The sequence below is a fragment of the Arvicola amphibius genome, chromosome 13 (genome assembly GCF_903992535.2).
Source record: "Arvicola amphibius chromosome 13, mArvAmp1.2, whole genome shotgun sequence".
Classification (NCBI taxonomy): domain Eukaryota; kingdom Metazoa; phylum Chordata; class Mammalia; order Rodentia; family Cricetidae; genus Arvicola; species Arvicola amphibius.
The window spans coordinates 58,523,741-58,544,329 of record NC_052059.1 but is presented as its reverse complement, the minus strand read 5'-3'; the positions used below and the strand labels follow the sequence as shown (position 1 = coordinate 58,544,329).

At 39.6% G+C, this 20,589-nt stretch overlaps 1 pseudogene and 1 gene segment (V, D, J or C); both read right to left on the bottom strand.

Moving 5' to 3' along the window:
• Window positions 1–5,036: 5,036 nt before the first annotated feature.
• On the bottom strand, window positions 5,037–5,666 carry LOC119799846 (annotated as a pseudogene).
• A 5,485-nt stretch (window positions 5,667–11,151) lies between these two features.
• On the bottom strand, window positions 11,152–11,664 carry LOC119800432. The segment is given in 2 exon segments: window positions 11,152–11,504; window positions 11,613–11,664. Coding segments are annotated over 2 exon segments (405 nt in total).
• Between the last annotated feature and the right edge of the window lie 8,925 nt (window positions 11,665–20,589).

Below are 20,589 nucleotides of genomic sequence, written 5' to 3'. Positions count from 1 at the left end.
GCCTCAAATCACAAATATTGCTGAACCATCCATACATTATGTTTTCTCATGTATATACAAATGCACCTCCGAAAAGTTTTAACCCCTTCACTGAAATGAAGCACATGTGTCTGTTCTTTTGCATATCTTAATAGCAGGACCTCACAGCACTCTGATGCCTGAAGAGTCATTCTGAGGACACCGATGGCTGCTCGGTGGGAACAGACCAGTGTCAAGGACAGCAGTGAGATGCTGGACCACGATGCTCACAATTACTGGTGGGGATTCCTGATAATACCGGGAAGCAAATGTTGGTTTAAAATGAATAGGCTGATTATTTCTGAAGTTTTCATTTGATATTAAAATATCAAATGTTTGAAAACAGAAAGAGTTTAACAAGATGGGGAAGAAGTTCTATGTATTTGTTAAGTGCCTAATTGCCTACTGTGTGGGCAGTGCTCAGGTGTCTTTCATGACACACATTGCTCTGATCTTCTTTCTGGAAATCAAGACTCAAGAACAGAAAACTGAAGCCTACAGGGGACACCTGTGTGTCTAGACAAGACAATGAAGGAAATGGTGTGGGCACTGCATCCTGATCCAGTGAAAGAAGATGCTGATGGAGGAGAAGATTGAACTGGCTTCAAACCAAGAGTAGAAGTGGACAGAACACCTAACATCATTCTTTCTAGGCACAGGCTATATCAATGTGACTGGATATTGAACCTAGTGTGGCTGACAACCTTAGAAATGTACATTAGAGAAGTTATTGTGGCCCAGGCCTTCAAGGATAGCATGTATTTTCCTAGTGTTCACTTGTAAATTTCTATTTGTCAACACTATGGGTTCAGGATAAACAGATACAATACAGATAAATGGTAGACAGATAATTGCATTTGTTCTGTAGTGAAGCTTAAACATGTAGGAGATAATGGTTTAGTTATTTTAAAGAACAACCTCCAGCGTATAGAGAAGTATGTGGAGGATCTACACCTTCATCTACTCTGAAGCAGCACTGCCCCTCTGTGGACAAATAAGGTCTTCACACTCAACAGTGTCCTGAGCTTAGATGTTCAAGCTTTGAAGAAAGAAAGGCATGGAATCTTTCACTGGTGCAATATTTTTGATATGGAAAATGATTGTGTCTTTGTTGATGTCAGCTATAGCATAGTTTTCTCTCCTCCCCCTTTCAGCATTTTCTTCATGCATCCTCATGATTCCTTATCTTTCTTTTTTTAATATTTTATTTATTTATTTATTTATTTATTTATTATGTATACAATATTCTGTCTGTGTGTATGCCTGCAGGCCAGAAGAGGGCACCAGACCCCATTACAGATGGTTGTGAGCCACCATGTGGTTGCTGGGTATTGAACTCAGGACCTTTGGAAGAGCAGGCAATGCTCTTAACCTCTGAGCCATCTCTTCAGCCCCTGATTCCTTATCTTTCTATTGTGCCTAAAACTACATCATTCTGGAGAATGAGTGATGCCATTCATAAGACAAAAGGACATAACAATGCTCATTATATACAACAAAGGTTTATAAAATAGGCAAATATTTGGATGTCACATGGATCATATTTTATTGACCCCATATTATAGACTGTACACATGATTAATAAACTATAAAGTTTATTTTTCTTTCACTTATCGTTTCTTTTATTTCTTTAATTTTAATATAATCATAAGAGTCTCTTCTTCCAAAACTTCCTTTATACCTGCCTTTGCTCCCTTTCAACTTCAAGGCTTCTTTTTTCTTTAATGGTTGTTACACATAAATGTATAAACAAATTTTTCCTAAATATACAAATGCAATGCTCTTATTTGTACAATGTTACTTGTTTGTAAGTTTTTAGAACAGTCGGTATTGGATAACCAATTGGTACACTCTTCCCTGGGAAAACCTATGTCTCCAACTATCAGCATTCCCTAGGTGCATTAGCTTGTAGGGGAGGGCCCGCTTGTTCATCCCAGCCGCCCAGCTAGCTTAGCCCCAAAATGACCACACAGATATTGTATTAATTTAATCCCAACTTGACCCATTAGCTCTAACTTCTTATTGGCTAACTCTTACATATTAATTTAACCCATCTCAATTAATCTGTGTATCACCATGAGGTTGTGCCCCACCAGCAAAGTTTCAGCACATCTATCTCTGGTGGCAGATCCATGGCATCTCCTCCTGGGCCTTCCTTCTCCCAGCATTCAGTTCTGTCTTCCCTGCCTACCTAAGTTCTGCACTATCAACAGGCCAAGGCAGTTTCTTTATTCATTTATGGTAATCACAGCACATAGAGGGGACTCCTACATCAGTAGCTCATAAGCTAGGATTGATACTTTGTGTTCTTTCTACACGAACCTTAACATAGCAATTAGTCTTTTTCAGCTCATGTTTAGGCAGTCGTGTCAGTGAACGTTCTTGGGTGTGGATACTGACATTGCTAGGAGACACAATTTCACATCACGGTCCTTGTTACCCTGGCACTTAACATCTCTCATCACCTCTTCTTCAGTGTTTCCTGAGCCTTAGGTGCAGGAGTTAGATTGCAGACATAGCCATAGGGACTAGACTCCACCACTCTACACTTAGACTGGTTCTGTTCTCTGCAACTGCCTCCATCTGCTAGTGAAGCCATGGATCTTGGAGGAGAACCTACAACCACCACTTACTAAACCAGCACAATCTGTAACTAATCCTAATCATTTGTCCTCATCCCATACACACTCCTTTGCACAGGGTTGGCTCATTTAAGACATTTTAGAATAAATTATTCATTCTCTTTTACTGAGTTAAATGACTTTTTGGATAATCTCTTTAAACTTAGTTGAAAAAGATATATTTGAATACTTTCTTATAGTTGCTATTCTCTTTGTTTTCTTAAAGATGTTTATATCTCTGTCTAGAAGAGTTTGAATCAATAATAAAGTTAAATATATTAAAAGAGATCTAAAAATAATGAATTAGAAAATTATCTAGCTTTAAGTTACCTTAGATTCTTCTATAAATTCAATAAAATAGCATTAAGACTCCAAGCACCATTTTTTTATTTAAAAGAATAATGATTTTATTTTTACATAAAATATATATTTTACATAAAAACAATTTATAGACATAAATCATATTTTTTCAGCAAAAGAAACCTTATATTTTCCTAAACACAAATATTTCAAGTGACATTGTTTCCTGTTTTTGCAAATCTCTTTGATCTGGCTTAGTGGACAGCAGAATCTGCACATCTGCTTTTATAGTCAACCTGCTGTTTTGGTACAAATACATAAAAAAATCTGATCTGTCTTCACAACATATAGTTAGAAAAGACAAGCATCCAGGCATCTTTCCATGGAACTGTGGCTATCCTCTGAGACTCCACAACTGGTAGTGTCTGAAGCTAGCTGCAACACGTCATCCGACAACCCTACTGATGAACACTGTATGCACTACTGCGCTAAACCCAAGCGTTTGTTTTAACTGACTCTTTACACGTTCACTCACGTATGCTTTGATAACACTGCACCATGTTAACTAGAAAATACTGACTCATCAAGCTACCCAGATTTCCCAGTCTCATGACGTCACACTTTTCCTCACCAGTGTCATCGGAAGCGTTGCCCTAGGCATTGCACAACTATCAAGCTCATGATGGCCGGTACTGATTTTCTCATTTTCTATTTTCTTTTTTTTAATTCTTTATTTTTTTATAAAAAAATTTCCATCTCCTCCCCTTCTCCTCCCCCTTCCCTCCCCTCCCTTCCACCCATACCCCCAGTCCCTGGAGAAGCACCATTTTTTTTTTTAATTTTGAATTGAATGGAGACCAGCTCACTGTGGGTGGCACCATTCTGTGGGACAGTATCCTAGGCCACATAAGAAAGCTTCTTAAGTATGAGTCTGTGAGTGAGTCAGTAGCAGAGTGTCTCCATAGTTTCTGTTATAGTGTTCTGTTTGAGTTGCCGCTGTGATCCCAGCAATAATTGACTATGTTATAATGTTCTGTTTGAGTTGCCGCTGTGATCACCAGCAATAATCGACTATAAACTCTAAGTCAAAGCTAAATAAATCCTTTCACATTCTATGTTGCTTTTTCTCGGAGATCTTCATCACAGCAACAGGAAGGAAGCAAGAGCATCCAGATATCTGTATATTCTGTATCTTCCATGGCTTGATGTTCTTGCTGTTGCTGCAGCTTGTTCTCTGCTCACTAACCCTGACCCTGAGCACAGCAGGGTTACCTGGAAGTCTGCATTTGCCTTATAATACCTTCTTTCTTTATCCTTCTTCAGTTTAGCAGACTGTGATGTAAATGATCAAATTGAATCTGCCCTCCCATCAAATTCTTTTTAAGTTCTAAGGGGGATATTTATGCTTCAAGAGGACATATATATTTAGAACTGAAGACAAAATAAAACTCCTGTTTTGCTCTTCCTTGCTGTTCCATATGTTTGGATTCTTCTCTGAAATAAACTCCAAACATCAAGGAAGGTCCATCTTCCAACACTGCTGATGCTAACCCGGAAAAATCATGGGGTATAGCCCTGACATTAGAAGCCCAAGTTCTTATCATTTCCTTAAGAAATGTAGAATGCAAGCCATAATTAACAACAGTTTGCTTAATTTCCTTTAGCTCATTCATTCCTACTAGTATCCATCTAGCTTCTTTGGCTCCCTTTGAGCCTTTAGAATTACTCCTGCCCAGACCATCAAAGAAGCAGGATGCTACCTGCCCCATTGAGAAAGGTACTAAGCCACGTGGCTAACATAGATAAGGATAATGGGTCAATATAAGCTACAAGAGCTAATAAGAAGACTGAGCTAATTGGTCAATCAGTTTATATTTAATGAAGACTCTCTGTGTGATTTTCTTTGGGGCTTACTGGCTGTGGGAACTGGACAGGATGGAAACCCCAACTATCAAGCCTTCATGTTACACTCCTGAATCTTTGAGGCCAGGAGACTACCTGAGGTTACAACTCTACCTTTGCAGGAAAGGGATACTAAACCAGGCAGTTTTCTGTTGTAGTTTCTTGATGCCTTATGACTGGTTGGGCCACACCCATCTAACTGAAGGTTTGTGTTCTGGCTGCAGGTGTGTGGGGAGCACTGTGGATCCACAGCACAGAAATAAGTGCCTGAGTCTATGGTCTGAGAGGAGGAAATGTACAAGGAGCTCCCGTATTCTTTAGCTACTGTTTTGGATGTCAGTCTTCCACTCTGCTTTGTTCCAGAAGGATAGAAGAACAGGCTGATGAGGGGTCCCCCAGGGCTTTGGTGAAACCACTGCCTTTGGTTTGCAGAGGTGGAAAAGTTGCACTGCAGCTCTGCGCTCTCTCCCTCCTGCAGAACCAAGGACACAGGGCTCTGCTTCACTTGCTGCCCTTTCACCCCTGATTAGAAACAGAGAAAGAGACACAGAGGTTGGTCACTAAGCATCCGCAGAACTCTGAACACATCCTTGTGACTCTGAGAAAAAGGGATCTCTGCAGAACTCCTGAGCTGCTCTCCCACCCCTCCATGTGCTGAGAAGAATCCTCTCTGCCCCCTGAATATGGATAGCTATACTCACAGCAAACCTGGGTGCACAGAAACCCCAGCAGAGAGCACAGCATCCTCTTCATGGTGCTTGTCTGACTGCTGGAGACAGAAGCAAGTAACCAACCTCTGGGCTGTGATGTCAGGATGGCTGTTGAAGTGTCCCTCCTCCTGGAACTAGTCAGCTCCATCCAGGGACCCTGCCAGGCCAGACACTGCTTATTTCCTTCCCGGCCTTCTGAGTCTGAAGCTCCTCCCAAACCAGACCTGCCTGAGAGACTGGCTGGAGCACAGGGTGATGTGGTATTCCCCTCTGTATGCTCCAAATTTGTTTTATTATCATTGGTTTTTAAAGAAACTGTTTCTGTCAGTGGCTTAGTAGACTAATGTCAGGTGGAAAATCAGAACAGAGATAGAGAAAGTAGGTGGAGTCAGAGAGATGTCATGAGACGTCATATAGCTGCCAAAGGAGAAAGGTTCCAGCTGCTAATGAGAACATTACCGGTAGGTCACAGCTTCATGGATACACAGATTAATAGAAATAGGTTAATTTAAGATGTAAGAATTAGTTAAAATTATGCCTAAGCTATTGGTCAAACAGTGTTATAATTAATATAGTTTCTTTCTGTGTCATAATTAAGGTCTGGGAAGTTGGGAAACAAAAAAGCAGTCTCCATCTACACCAGTGTGTGGATCATTTTGATCCGTTGTTGTATGCAGTTTGGGATCCTGGAAGCAGGAGAAGACCATCCCCTCCCAAGGAGAACAAGCCTCAGCTGTAAGAAGACCTGGCACACTCAAAGAAGCAACAGTTGAAGGTTTAACTCAGGAAACAGATGCATGTCCTAACTAGAGACCTTTTATTAGAGTCTGAGAGATGGCTCAGCAGATAAAGGTCCTTGTTCTTCCAGGAGGCCTTAGTTCCCTCCACAGCATCTATTTCAAGTGGCTCACAGCTGCCTCTAACTCCAGCTCCTGGGGAACTAACTCCCTCTTCTGTTCTCCCCAGAACCTGTCTAAATGTACCAGACATTTACACAGACCCAGTATCGTACACATTAAATACAATCTTCACCTGTGGAATAACTGAAGTGAAATGACTGCAGCAGGTAAACAAACAAACAAAAAACAAAACAAAAACCCAGGAACATAACGACAGTGTAACGTAACAGTCTCATAGTTCTGGAATGCATTGTAAAACTGGAACATTCCTGCAGAGTCACGGTTTGTTCTGAATGTAGTTTAAAAATATGACCACACAGGAAGGAAGTGGGTGGGGGAAGCTAATGCAGGAGTGCTGCATCCTCAGTGACAGGGCCATAAGCTGCTGTGCTGTCTCACATGGTGACTGCAGGGGATAATGCACTCAAGTTCACAACAATAAAGGAATGCACTTCATAATTTTCAACATAAAGATGACTGCCGGAGAAATGAAACTAATTATAAAATATAAGCAATTGCCTCAACAATAGTTCACAGCAATAGCCTTGTTTTCTTTGTACCACCAGCTCCCACACCAAAGGGTACTCAAAGGAATGAAATCCAGGAGATGGATGTGTTCCACTTTGCAGAATTTGGAAAATTAAAATATATACACCATACCATTGACATTTATTCAGTTTTTCAGTGGGTGACTGCTTTAAGCTCAGAAAATGCTGATTCAGTAGTCACACATTTATTAGAAGTTATAGCCATCATGGGTATACCTGTAAAAATAAAGGCAGATAATGGTCCAGTGTATGTCGCTAGTAAAATGAAACAACAAACAGTTTTCAGCTTATTTTAATATTAAGCATAGTACAGGGATACCACACACTCCTATAGGTCATGCAGTTATAAAAAGATCAAATCAAACTATAAAGGATATGGTAAACAAACAGAAAGGTTGGAAAATGCCCCCCAAATAGATTACATAATGCTTTATTAACCTTGAATTTTCTTAGCACTAATGAGAAAAGAACAACAACAGCAGAGAGACATTGGACAATAGAAATCTTCTGAATTAAATCAAATGATTTATTTCAAGGATGTGCTTACCTCATAGTGGAAGCCAGGAGATGCGATGTGTTGGGGAAGCAGTTTTGCTCTTGTTTCCACAAGAGAAGAAAAATTTTCGATACCATCAAAATTAATAAAGATTCAGTTTGAAAAGTAGAAACCTCTTGAAAAAGAGAAATGACAGCTCATCCACAATGATGATAACCATACAGGTGGTCAGGAAAGCATATAGGGTTGAGGCATGGTTCTGTTCTTGTCCTTGCAGAAAAATACACATCTCCAAAAATTCAAGAGACCCTGATGTTTGAATGATGACAGATGGAAAAATAACTACCCAATAAGGATCACCAAGAAAATCAAATATGATTTGTAAGTACAAATGATAGAGTATATATACATCCACACCTTCAAACCAACAATTTCAATGCCATTTATATGCACTCTTAGCTTTGGTCTTTGATCATTTATAGAAATCTGCCAGAATATACATTTCTTATTTATATAAATAAGAATATATATATATAAGATATATATATATATATAATCAATATATATAATCAATATATATATATAATCAATATATATAATCAATATATATATGTATACACACACACACACACACACACACACACACACACACACACACATATATATATATTGATTTCATTGAGGCACCTAGACTCTGGTCCTCATTCTGCACATGTGATTCCAAGGTCTGAAGTTTCTCCTTTAAAGATAACATCTCATCCTTGGTCATTACTTGAAAAGCATGCAGATTTCCATCCTGGAGAGACAGTTTTTTGTTAACTTATCATAACTTCTTGAAAAGCTTTTATTGTCAAATTCAACAGTATGAATTCTTTCAGATAACATCTTAGTACCCTTAGATGGATTCAATTTTGTCTGTAATAGTATTAACTTTTTGGGGTAACTTTTGATTTTTGATGGTATTAATTCTGTCAACTAGCTGTTCATTACTAGTCTGAAACATTGTATAATTTTCAAAAGTTCCATATTCTTTCTTAATGATAGAATATGGAGAATAAAACTGAAACCTAATACCCAATAAATTGAAGTATCACCATAGTCATATAAGCCTCACATAATACAATCCAAAGTATTAGCAAAAGAATTACTAAAAGTTGCAATAGTAACAAAGTCTGCCATATTGATTTATTAATTACCTGTTATGTGATCTGGTAAACTGCAATCTTTATTGTTCAACAGATGTCGTGATTGCAGAGTTGCGACTAGAAGCAATGCAACTGGTGGAGACAGGAATGGTCCTGAGCTGCTTTAGTTTCTAAGTTGCTTTAGTTTTCCACTTTGGTACTGGTTAACTATGGAGAAATATGCTTTGCTTAACAAATTTAAAGCAATTAAATCAATTCCATACATGGAACAAGAAAATCAGAACTCAGAAACAGGGAGCAGAAACCAGAAACTGTGCAAGTTGCCACGCAGCAAGAAACTGCCCTGGGTAATGCAGCATTGTGCGTGCATGCACTTAGGAAATTTCCAAGTTGCCACACACAGTAAACTCCACTGTGGTGGAGATTCTATAAAAAAAATGATTAGATAAAAACAAGCCAATTGTGTGGGGTTGGGAGACTATCTGGACCATGGAATGGCTAGGTCATTAGGCTGACCACCTGATAGGCATGGAGTGTGAATCCATGTGGACACCAAATGTGGAGTGGAAGCTTAAAAGAAATCCCACACTAGCTCAGAATTAAGAAATAGATTGTTATTTATTTAGGGGTAAACTCACAAATCATAATTCTCTGCTTGATTTATTACTAGAATTCACTAATGTGTGAATACATACCATATTCATCTTTTTGGGTCTGGGCTACCTCACTCAGGATAGTGTTTTCTATTTCCACCCATTTGCATGCAAAATTCAAGATGTCATTGTTTTTTACCGCTGAGTAGTACTCTAATGCATTTATATTCCACACTTTCTTTATCCATTCTTCCATTGAGGGGCATCTAGGTTGTTTCCAGGACATTGAGCCTATAATTTGGGATTCTAGAGAAGCTAAATAATAAGGTGAACCCAAAGAAAAACATAATTATCCTCCTGGATATTGGAAGTAGACAAGATTGCCAGGCAAAAATTGGGAACTTGGGGATGGGGGTAGGGTGGGGGTAAGGGGAGAGAGGTAGAGAGAAAAGAGAAGGGGAGGATGAGGAGAGCTTGGGGAAATGGGATGATTGGGATGGAGGAAGGGTGGATATGGGAGCAGGGAAGTAGATATCTTAATTAAGGGAGCCATTTTAGGGTTGGCAAGAGACTTGACTCTAGAGGGGTTCCCAGGTGTCCAAGGAGATGTCTCCAGCTTGTTACTTGGGCAGTTGAGGAGAGGGTGCCTGAACTGGCCCTATCCTATAGCCACACTGTTGAATTTCTTGCATATCACCATAGAACCTTCATCTGGTGAAGGATAGCGATAGAGACAGAGATCCACATTGCAGCACTGGACTGAGCTCCCAAGGTCCAAATGAGGAGCAGAAGGAGGAGGAACATGAGCAAGGAAGTCAGGACTGTGAGGGGTGTGCTCACCCACTGAGACGGCGGGGCTGATCTAATGGGAGCTCACCAAGGCCAGATGGACTGGGACTGATGGAGCATGTGATCAAACTGGACTCTCTGAATGTGGCTGACAATGAGGGCTGACTGAGAAGCCAAGGACAATGGCACTGGGTTTTGATTCTACTGCATGTATTGGCTTTGTGGGAGCCTAGTCTGTTTGGATGCTCACCTTCCTAGACCTGGATGGAGTGGGGAGGACCTTGGACTTCCCACAAGGGCAGGGAACTCTGACTGCACCTTGGACTGGAGAGGGAGGAGAGGGGAGAAGAGGAGGGGGAGGAAAATGGGAGGAGGGGAAGAGGTGGAAATTTTTAATAAAAATATATAAAAAAAAGAATTCTCTGCTTGAACAGAGAACAGAGATCAAATCCAGCAATCCAAAAGAGCAGCCGGGAAGAAGGGGTGGATGTAGGATCTGCATCAGCATATATAGTATAAGAAGCCACGCCCCAGTAGGTAGGTAACCACAAGCTGTAAGACTTCCTACAGCAGTAAGAGGTAGCCAGTAAGAAGTTAGAGCTAATGGGCCAAGCAATGATTTAATTAATATAGCTTCTTTTTGGTTATTTTGGGGCTAAGATAGTCAGGAAACAGGGATGAACAAGCGGGCCCCCTAGCTTCTACAAGATGTTAGACTGAACTCTGTATAACATAACCAAGAAGAGGAAAACTGTAAATAAGTTCTGGATTGAAATTGAAGCAGAAAAGAGTCTATTTTTTTTTCATTTGGTCATACATTTATGGGGTAAGAAAATAATTTTCTAGAGAATTGAAATAACTAAACTTTGTAAGACATATTAGTAGAGATAAATCCCATGTCCAAGTTTTCCTGGAGATGTTTTCTGTTAAAGGTCCTCCTCTTAGGGAGAGAACAGTGTTTCAGGAGATCAAGGCCTATGTCTCTGGCAATAACTTTCATCCTATCCTGTCAGATCCACAAATTCCGTGTTTTCTAGAAATTTGACCTGAGATCTGTTACAGTTTTTCAGGAGCCTGGTTAAACCCCATGTAGAGGACACATATAACCTTCCCTCACAGGGCCACTCCCCTCAGCCCTCCTGCACCCTTGGTTTGTGTGCAGCTTCCCCTGCAGTCTCCCTCACTGTGTCACTCAGAGCACAGTAGTACAGGGCAGAGTCCCACAGCTGCACTGAGGACTTCTGCAGGTGGAAGGAGCTGCTGCTCTTGTTGAGGCTGGCATAGAAACCTTGATGCTCTATCCTTGTTTTGTCTGTGAAGGTCTTCAGAAGTAACTGCGGGGCTTTCCTGGGATATTGCACGTACCAGAAAAGGGAAGGACTTCTGTAAGAAGTCTCATAGTTGCAGTTCAGCTTCACAGGGAACCCCTCTGTGACAGTAACCTGGCCTTCGGTCTGAGTCACTGAGTCTCCATTGCTCCTTCCTGAAAATAAATGAGGAGAAATTACTTTTTTTATGTGAGAAAGAAGGCAAAGACTGCCATAGCTGTAAGAAAATGACATTATCATCACTTAGACTAAATATAACTTACTGAACGTTAAGAGAAGTAGCAGAACTGAGCAGATGTCAAGAAGCATGTTCATAATGGAAAATGATGCTTGGTTTTTGAGTACACCAAATTCACAGGGCAAGTCTCTTTCACAACCTTATTGAAGCTCCTCATTCATAAGCAAGGACCTCCTTCTGCACAGTGGCAGTTTGTCATGTGAATCTACCACATGGGTGCAGACATTAACCACATCTGAAGATGTAGCACCCTCTGATGATTTCCCTTCAAACTGCACTAAGATGTCTACATCACACTTAGTAAATAAACTTGAAGCCTCATCCAAAGGAGGCAGGTTTCAAATCTTCAGTGGATGTCTAAATCACTGATATTACTGAACTTTATGCATCCTAGCGTATTTAGGGTGATGAGTGTACATAAAAGAACAAATACACACACACACACACACACACACACACAAACCTCTAATAAAATATATTTACTTTCTCCATTTTATTGCTGTTTTGAGAATGTCATGTGATGTATTTCAATTATACAAACTTTCTCCCTTTGCTCCTGCCAGATCTATTACTCTTCACTACCAACCCAGTCTTGTGGCATCCCATTTACAGTAAATCAGCTCAAGGTTTGCATTACACGTTATACTATACATAAACTCTTGGATGTGTGGCCTTCAGTGGAGTGTGGTCTATGCGCATTTAAATAAACCTGATTCTCTCTCCCAGCAGCTGCCAATTTCCAGTAGATTCTTAGCTAAGGGTGGGAATGCACACCTTCCCTCTTTTTGCTGGAGCTCTATCTTCCCTGATCCTTTGTAAGTCTTATCTGTGCTGTAAATCTCTGAGTTCATGTGTACAGATGCACTGCTGTGTCCATCACTTTCTTGTAGTCATCTCCACCCAAGATTCTCCCCCAGTCTTTCTGCCCTCTCTTCTTCAGAACTTGGGAGGAAGGTGTGTGATGTAGATGTCCCATCAGGGACTGCATGTGCTACAGCCTCTTCTCTGCAGCACAGTGAGTTCTGGTTCTCTGTGACAATCACCACATAGTGTCAAGAACAAGACGCTTCTCTGAAGAAGGGTGACTGATACACCAATGTATATTTATAGCAAAAATTCATTAGAATTTGATCTAATAATATGTCCACCTAGCAGAGTAATATCCATAGGTTCTCCCCTAGGGTCTTTGTCTAGTTTAGTCACAAGATCTTAGCCCCCAAATGGTGCCACATATGGTTTCAGCTTGTGAAGCAGACTTTACATTGAATCAGAAGTTAATTGGTTACTCCCATGACTCTTGTGCCTCTATTGAATTAATGGGAATGTCACCAGGATATGACTTAGCTCATAGAGTTCAGAGTGCAGAAAGACTGGCAGTTCATTTTCTTCTCCAGTAATATGCACAGCACATTCTGGAACTATGAAAGCTGTCTAGTAGGAACAAAGCTCAAAGTGAGTATCAGCTTAATTTCTCCATGTTCTTTGACTTGATCAATAGGATTTTACTATCAAATTTCAAAGGTTGATCAACAGTATTGACAATATCCCATAATATATAGGAATATATGAAACCATACTAATCAATAAGAAGTAACCTATTCCTGGCACTTAGGTTTTTATTAGTAATCTTGAGTTTGTGTGTGTGTGTATGTGTGTGTGTGTTTATGAAACATCTGTAACACATTCTATATGAATTTTTCAAAAGGTTTAGTGGGAAAATTCTTTACCAGCTATATATTTAGATGTTAATTATCCAGAATATAGAAAGAACTTTGAAAATTTAAACTTCATTTACACAAACAACCCAATGAAAAATGAAACAGAGAACCACACAAATAGTTCTTGAAAGATGAAGCACAAATGGTGTCAACACTCCTACCATGGAAATACAGATAGAAACTACTTTTAGATTTCATTTTGCATAGAAAGAATGGGTAATATGCAAAAACACCCAAATGAATGTACTACTGTTTAATTACCCATTCATCAGCTGATGGTCATCTAAGCTGTTTGTATACCCTAGATTCCATAAATAGGATAGTAATGAACCTGAATAAACAGATATTTATATTAGTCTGTAGAGTCTTTTGGGTATATTTCAAGGAATATATAGTTGTACTATCTGGTAAATCTATTTCTAGACTTTGAGAAAAGTTTTCATTGATTTCCATAGTGACCCACCAAGTTGCACACCCATCAGTCGTGAATAAATATTATCTTTTCTCCAAATCCAAGCCAGTATTTGTAATTTGCTTTTTGTATCCTTGCCATTCTTCTTTGGAGTGATTATAAAATCTCAAAGTCATTTTAATTTTCCATTTATGAAGTAGCTAAAGATGCTGAACATTTTCAAATATTTTTCATATCTTTAGTATTCTATGCTCAGTTCCATGCTTCATTTTTAAGTTGGATATGTTTCTTGTTTAGGGATTTTTAGTTGCTTGTATATTCTGCATACTAACTAACTAACTAACTAACTATATATATATATATGTGTGTGTATATATATATATATATATATATATGATTTTCCCATTTTGTAGGCTGTCTCTCTACTCACATGGTGACATCCTTAGCTGTGTGGAAAGTATTTAGTTTTAGAAGGTTCTATTTGTTAATTGCTGGGCTTAATGCCTGTGTCAGAGGAAAGTGGAAGCAAAATAATAATGGAAAGTCATATGGAAACTTACCTACTACTCTAGAAGCTTCTTAAGTACTTATACATATTAAAATAGACTTACCCTATAATAGGATGGCAAGGCCCTTACTAGACTCCACAGGTTAACAAACTAAAATCCAAATGCCAGTAATCGGTTTCCATTTCCAAATGACAGCAATGGGTTTCCACTTTCCAGTGGAGTCATTGTCCAATAGGGATCCTTCATTCTCTAAAACATTACAGGTTACTGCCAGTGCTCTTGATTACTCTCCAGAACTTGATGATAAAAGCCTTATTTTTGAATGAAACATAGACTTGAATCATAAACCATGAAAGAAATAAAGTTAGTAGTCACCTAGAAGCTTCACGACTATGATTTGTTTTCACAGTGTTAGAAAGTGCTATACACAATAATTGAGGCAAAAATAGTAATCATTTTTCTTACCTAGTTATGAATTCTGAAAGATATGGTAAGAATGCCACCACAGGTGCAATAGAGTTACAAACTTCATGGGAGTAATCCATCCATATTCAACTTAAATCATTGGATTTAAGTTCCATTCCACAAAATAAAATCGATAACTGGTGTCATTGTTGAGGACAAGATCCAATGGCTAAATGTTACAGTTCCTGTGGGAGAACCTACTACCATTATTCTGAGAAATGGCAGTACTAGTTAAACTATCTCCTAATGACTTATCGTTAAATCCACAGATAATGAATCTCTCAACCATCATGTGAGAGGCACTACACAGAAATTAGCATGTAAGCACCAAACTGGTCAAGGTATAGGAGCAAGAGTATGTAGAATGTTCAGCCTCCAAAGGAATACCTATAACACACATCATCCTCCAAATGTTCAGAGATTATTGAAAAAAAAATGGAAACTAAAAGCTCTATAGGCTGTGCATTATGATAAGACACAGTGTCTTCTAGACATAGCAGAAAATCTGGATATACATGTTTCTATCAGATGGAACAGCACTTCCAAGACCTGTACAAACTCAAGCCAGACAAAAGTTCTAGCTGCATAGGGATGTTGGCCATGAACTCCAACCCTATCTGAATATTTATTGAAAATTGGCAGTTTCTGGGAAAGGTGAGTCAGGTTTATTTAAGAGTGCAACACTTGGTGACTATTCCAAGTGCCAGTGGAAGGCCACACATCCACGAATGCATGGGAAGCACAAACTACATTTAATGGTTTCTCTTTAAGAGGAAACGAGTTAGGTGGAAAGAGAAAGGTGTGGATCTTGGAAGAGAGGGGTAAGGAACATCATGGACATAATCACACATTTTGTAACATATATATGAGTGTGTACTACACACACACACACACACACACACACACACACTATATATCCTCTGGGGATGATTATGCATTGACTCATCTGCAGGAACTTCGACTGCAAAGAACCTATGTGACTACCATGTACTCTGCATTTCTAAAGGCATGTTCATTATTTCTGAAAACATATGTCTTGTAATTCCCCTTACCAGAAGAATAGTTTATTTATTTACTAAAGATGCTTAACAGTATTTTGTTTTGTCCACAGAGGTCATATATGAAAGTGTATTGTAAATTTAGTGGCACAATTGAAAGTTCTTTTTCTCATATTAAGTAATTTCTCAGAGTTGGTGGTTAAGTGGCAGTGCTTCCCAGAGGAAGGGAGAGATCACCATTAATCGGAATGACCAGTAATTATTTTATACCAAATTTATTTCTTTTTATTTTATATGTTATGTTTGTTTTCTTCCTGAAAGCATGATTGTGTGTATCATGTGCTTGCATTGCCTGCAAAGGCCAGAAGAGGGCATTGGGTCCCCTGCAACAAGACATACAGTATGTTTTGAACTGACACAGGGGTGCTGCAGACTGAATTGTTGTCTCTAGGGACAGTGCATGCTCTTAACCCCTGAAGTATCTCCAACCCTGACCAGGGATACTTCATGAAGCAAATTATTTTTTATTTTGTTTGCATTTTTTATTATTAATATTAAAAATTTCTGCCTCCTCCCCACCTCCCATTTTCCTCCCACTCCTCCCATTCCCCTCCCCCTCCCTTTCCAGTCCAAGGAGCAGCCAGGGTTCCCTGCCCTGTGGGAAGCCCAAGGTCCAACCCACACCATCTAGGACCAGGAAGGTGCGCCTCTAAACAGACTAGGCTCCCCAAAAGCCAGCACATGTGGTAGGATCAAAACCCAGTGACATTGTTCTTGGCTTCTCAGTCAGCCTTCATTGTCCGCCACGTTCAGAGAATCCGGTTTGATCCCATGTTTTTTCAGTCCAGGTCAAGCTGGCCTTGATAAGCTCCCATTAGACCAGCCCCGCGCGGCGGTCTCAGTGGGTGGGCGCACTCCTCGCGGTCCTGACTTCCTTGCTCATGTTCTCCCTCCTTCAGGTCCTCACTTGGGCCTTGGGAGCTCAGTCCTGCACTCCAGTGTGGGTCTCTGTCTCTATCTCCCTCCATCGCCAGATGAAGCTTCTATGATGATATGCACGATATTCATCAGTATGACTATAGGAAAGGGTCATTTCAGGCTCCCTCTCCTCAGCTGCCCAAGGAACTAGCTGGGGACATCTCCATGGATACCTGGGACCCCCTCTAGCCCTCTAGAGTGAAGTCTCTTGCAAACCCTAAAATGGCTCCCTTAATTAGATATCTTCTTCCCTGCACCCCTATCCACCCTTCCTCCATCCCTACCATCCCATTCCCCCAGGGTCTCCCCATCCTCCCCTCCTCACTTTTCTATCCACATCTCCCCATCACTCCTTATCGCCACCCCACTCCCCCAAGATCCCAATTTTTTCCTGGCAAGCTAGTCTACTTCCAATATCCAGGAGGATAACTATATGTTTTCCTTTGCGTTCACCTTCTTATTTAGCTTCTCTATGATCAGGAATTATAGGTTCACTGACCTTTATTTATGTCTAGAATCCACTGATGAGTGAGTACATACCAAATTCATCCTTTTGGGTCTGGGTTACCTCACTCAGAATAGTGTTTTCTATTTCCATCCATTTGCATGCAAAGTTCAAGATGTCATTGTTTTTTACTGCTGAGTAGTACTCTAATATGTACATATTCCACAGTTTCATCATCCATTCTTCCACTGAAGGGCATCTAGGTTGTTTCCAGGTTCTAGCTATTACAAATAATGCTGCTATAAACATAGTTGAACAGATGCTTTTGTAATATGATTGGGCATCTCTTGGGTATATTCCCAAGAGTGGTGTTGCTGGATCCTGGGGTAGGTTGATTTCGAATTTCTTGAGCAACCGCCATACTGCTTTCCAAAGTGGTTGCACAAGTTTGCATTCCCACCAGCAATGGATGAGTGTACCCCTTACTCCACATCCTCTCCAGCAAAGGCTATCATTAGTGTTTTTTTATTTTAGCCATTCTGACAGGTGTAAGATGGTATCTCAAGGCTGTTTTGATTTGCATTTCCCTGATCCCTAAGGAAGTTGAGCATGCCCTTAAGTGTCTTTTGGCCATTTGAACTTCTTCTGTTGAGAATTCTCTGTTCAGTTCAGTGACCCATTTTTAATTGGGTTAATTAGCATTTTAAAGTCTAGTTACTGTGCTTTCTGGGGAAGGAATAAGACAGAGTATTCAGACTGTCAGCAAGGGGCACAGTGGAATGTGGGCAAAGCTGCTCATACTACAGTGTATTTCCTAACCAATTTGTTGGCATAGACTTAATGGGAAGAAATAGAAAAGCCAATACAAATGGTAGAAGCATTGAGAGCCCTATAATGAGATATATTTTCAGTTGCACAGGCAAATGAGCCAATGAAGGATGTTGAGCATAGCACAGATATTGTTGATGCTGTTTTTCATATGAGGATACATTATTCCTCAGGATATATTGTAGATCATGAGGGAAAAGACCCTAGAAGAAGGGATGCCATTAAGACAATGAAGCAGAAAATCAGGTGTGAGTCACTGAGAGTCTGATCTGTAGGTGGTACTCAGCAGACTGGGCAGTAAAGTTCAAGCATGGAGCTCATAATGTAGCACTGTTATGAAAATGTATAAAAGTAACTGTTCTTTAGGAAGTGAAAATTTTCTAACTGTCTTAAATAAGGTCACACTGAGGAACAACAAGCTGCTGATGGTAGACTGAATATTATTTATGTTCTCTATATAGACTAGATGGGGCAGATCAGTTATTCAACTGTTGTTTTTTCTATGACAGTGCATCAAAACAGTGTCAAAACCAGCAACAATATTAAAATCAAGTCATTGTTGCTTGTACATATTCAATGTGTCTGTTTGTCATCCTGAGATATTGAGCAGGTTCCTTCTTAACTGTGACCTGTGAACAAAAAATTAGAAAGTTGATCACAGTTCACCCTTGCCAACACACACATACACATCACACACATATACAAACACCTCTCACTTATACAACCATACACACCAAAGACACACACATATACACACATACACTACTCATACATACACACACATCAGAAACTTTTTTAAAAAGGCTTAAAAATGAGATATTTTAATTTTTGTCCAGTATAAGATTTTGGCATTTTAAGTTAGTTGTCTTAAATAAAAATCTAATACAGTAGAAGCCTCCCAAAATATATACCTATATGAAAGTGACCTAGGGGGAATTGCTAAATAATGTGGGAGAGAGAGTACCATTTTGACATTTCTTGTTATCAAATGAAGCTTCCAGTACTGTGATAGGGTTACATCTAATTAGTTGTTGGCCAAAAAGTTCCCATGGGAATTCCCAAGCAACCCAGGTTGTTGTCAGTAGTATATGTTGCTCTCCACAAGCTGATTCCAAGAACCCTGTGCTGAAGACAACACACAACTCATTAATAATGAAGAAGTTGAGCTGATGCCTACATAGAGCCTTCACACCTATGTTCTAACATCTTTGTTATAGAAAAGTACTCTGTTAAGTTTCAAAAGAGAAACCTAAGCACCAGCTACAAACCCTTTGATCTACAATGGTTCCCTGCTTGCAAGATATGTTAAGGCAATAGTAGTAAAACTTACGGGAGTAACCAACCAATGTTAGATTTAAGTTAAGGCACACTCCATGAAATAGAACCCATAGCTACCACTCCTTCTTTGACCAAGAATCTGAGACTTGATGACCTTAGGACCTATGGTAAAAGGAAATACTACTATTCTAAAAAATGTAGCAAAACCATTTCCAATGACATTCTGCTATACTCAGATTAGTGCCTAGCTGAGTCATCATCCAAAAAAACCTTCTCCTGCAGTATACAGAAACAAATACAGAGACCCACATACAGATATTATGCAGAGAATGAGAGACCTTGGAACACACAGTTGAAAATGAAATGTCTCCATCAAGTCTTTCCACACAGCATTAGGCTGGAGGAGGCAGAAAGAGTGTAAGAACCAGAGGGATGATGAATATCAAGAAAATAAGGCCCTCTAAATTGACATGATCAAAGCTCATACGAATTCAAAGAGACTGAAGCAGCATGCCCAAGGCCTGCATGGCTCTTCACCAGGTCCTGTAGGTATATATTATGGTTTCCAGTTTAGAGTTTTTATGGGATTCCTGAGTGTACAAACAAGTGGGACCCTGTTTCTTATGCCTCCTCTTGGGCTCTTTCTTTTGGTTTGTTTCTCATGTGGAAATGTAACATCTTATTATTATTTTTTGTTATGTTTTATTTTATCAGTATCTTTAGAGGCCTGGTTGTTTTCTAATGAGAGACAGAAAGGGGTGGATCCAGATGAGAGGGAGGCAGGAGGAACTGTGAGTAGAGACCATGGAAATCTGGTAAAGATAAAAAATGTGATTAAAAACAATCAATGTTTAATAAAAGAAAATACAGCATGGGGCAAAAGCTTTTCTACTGGCTTTCAGTTATCTTTCTCTTAAGTTCTTGTGTGGTACAAATTCTATGTGATTTTTGGCTGCTATACATTAGTTAGCTGTCCTCTCATAGGCTTTCCTTAACATGGGCCTCTGAAGGAAGGAAACAGGATCTTTCTGGGACACTGTATTAACCTGTGCCACTCACAGTTCCAGTTTCTTATCCTTTGTGTGATATGTTTGGTGTTGTGAAACCAAAAGATGATCTGGAAATTCACAGTTGATCACTCCTTCAGTCAAAAGTTTCTTAGCATTTCCAGCCCTTCTTTCTTCCTCTGAACACTTCTTTGTGCCTGTTTAGCCTTTGTTGTTGTTTGTGGAGTACACAGCTACTCTTTGCTATGGGACAAAGATGTGTGGCTGTTATAACCAGTGAGGACACCACTGAAGTTTAAAGCAGACTTTCTCTTTATCCCAACATGTATCAACTTCAAACAGCTTCCTGGTTATGGGTAGGACC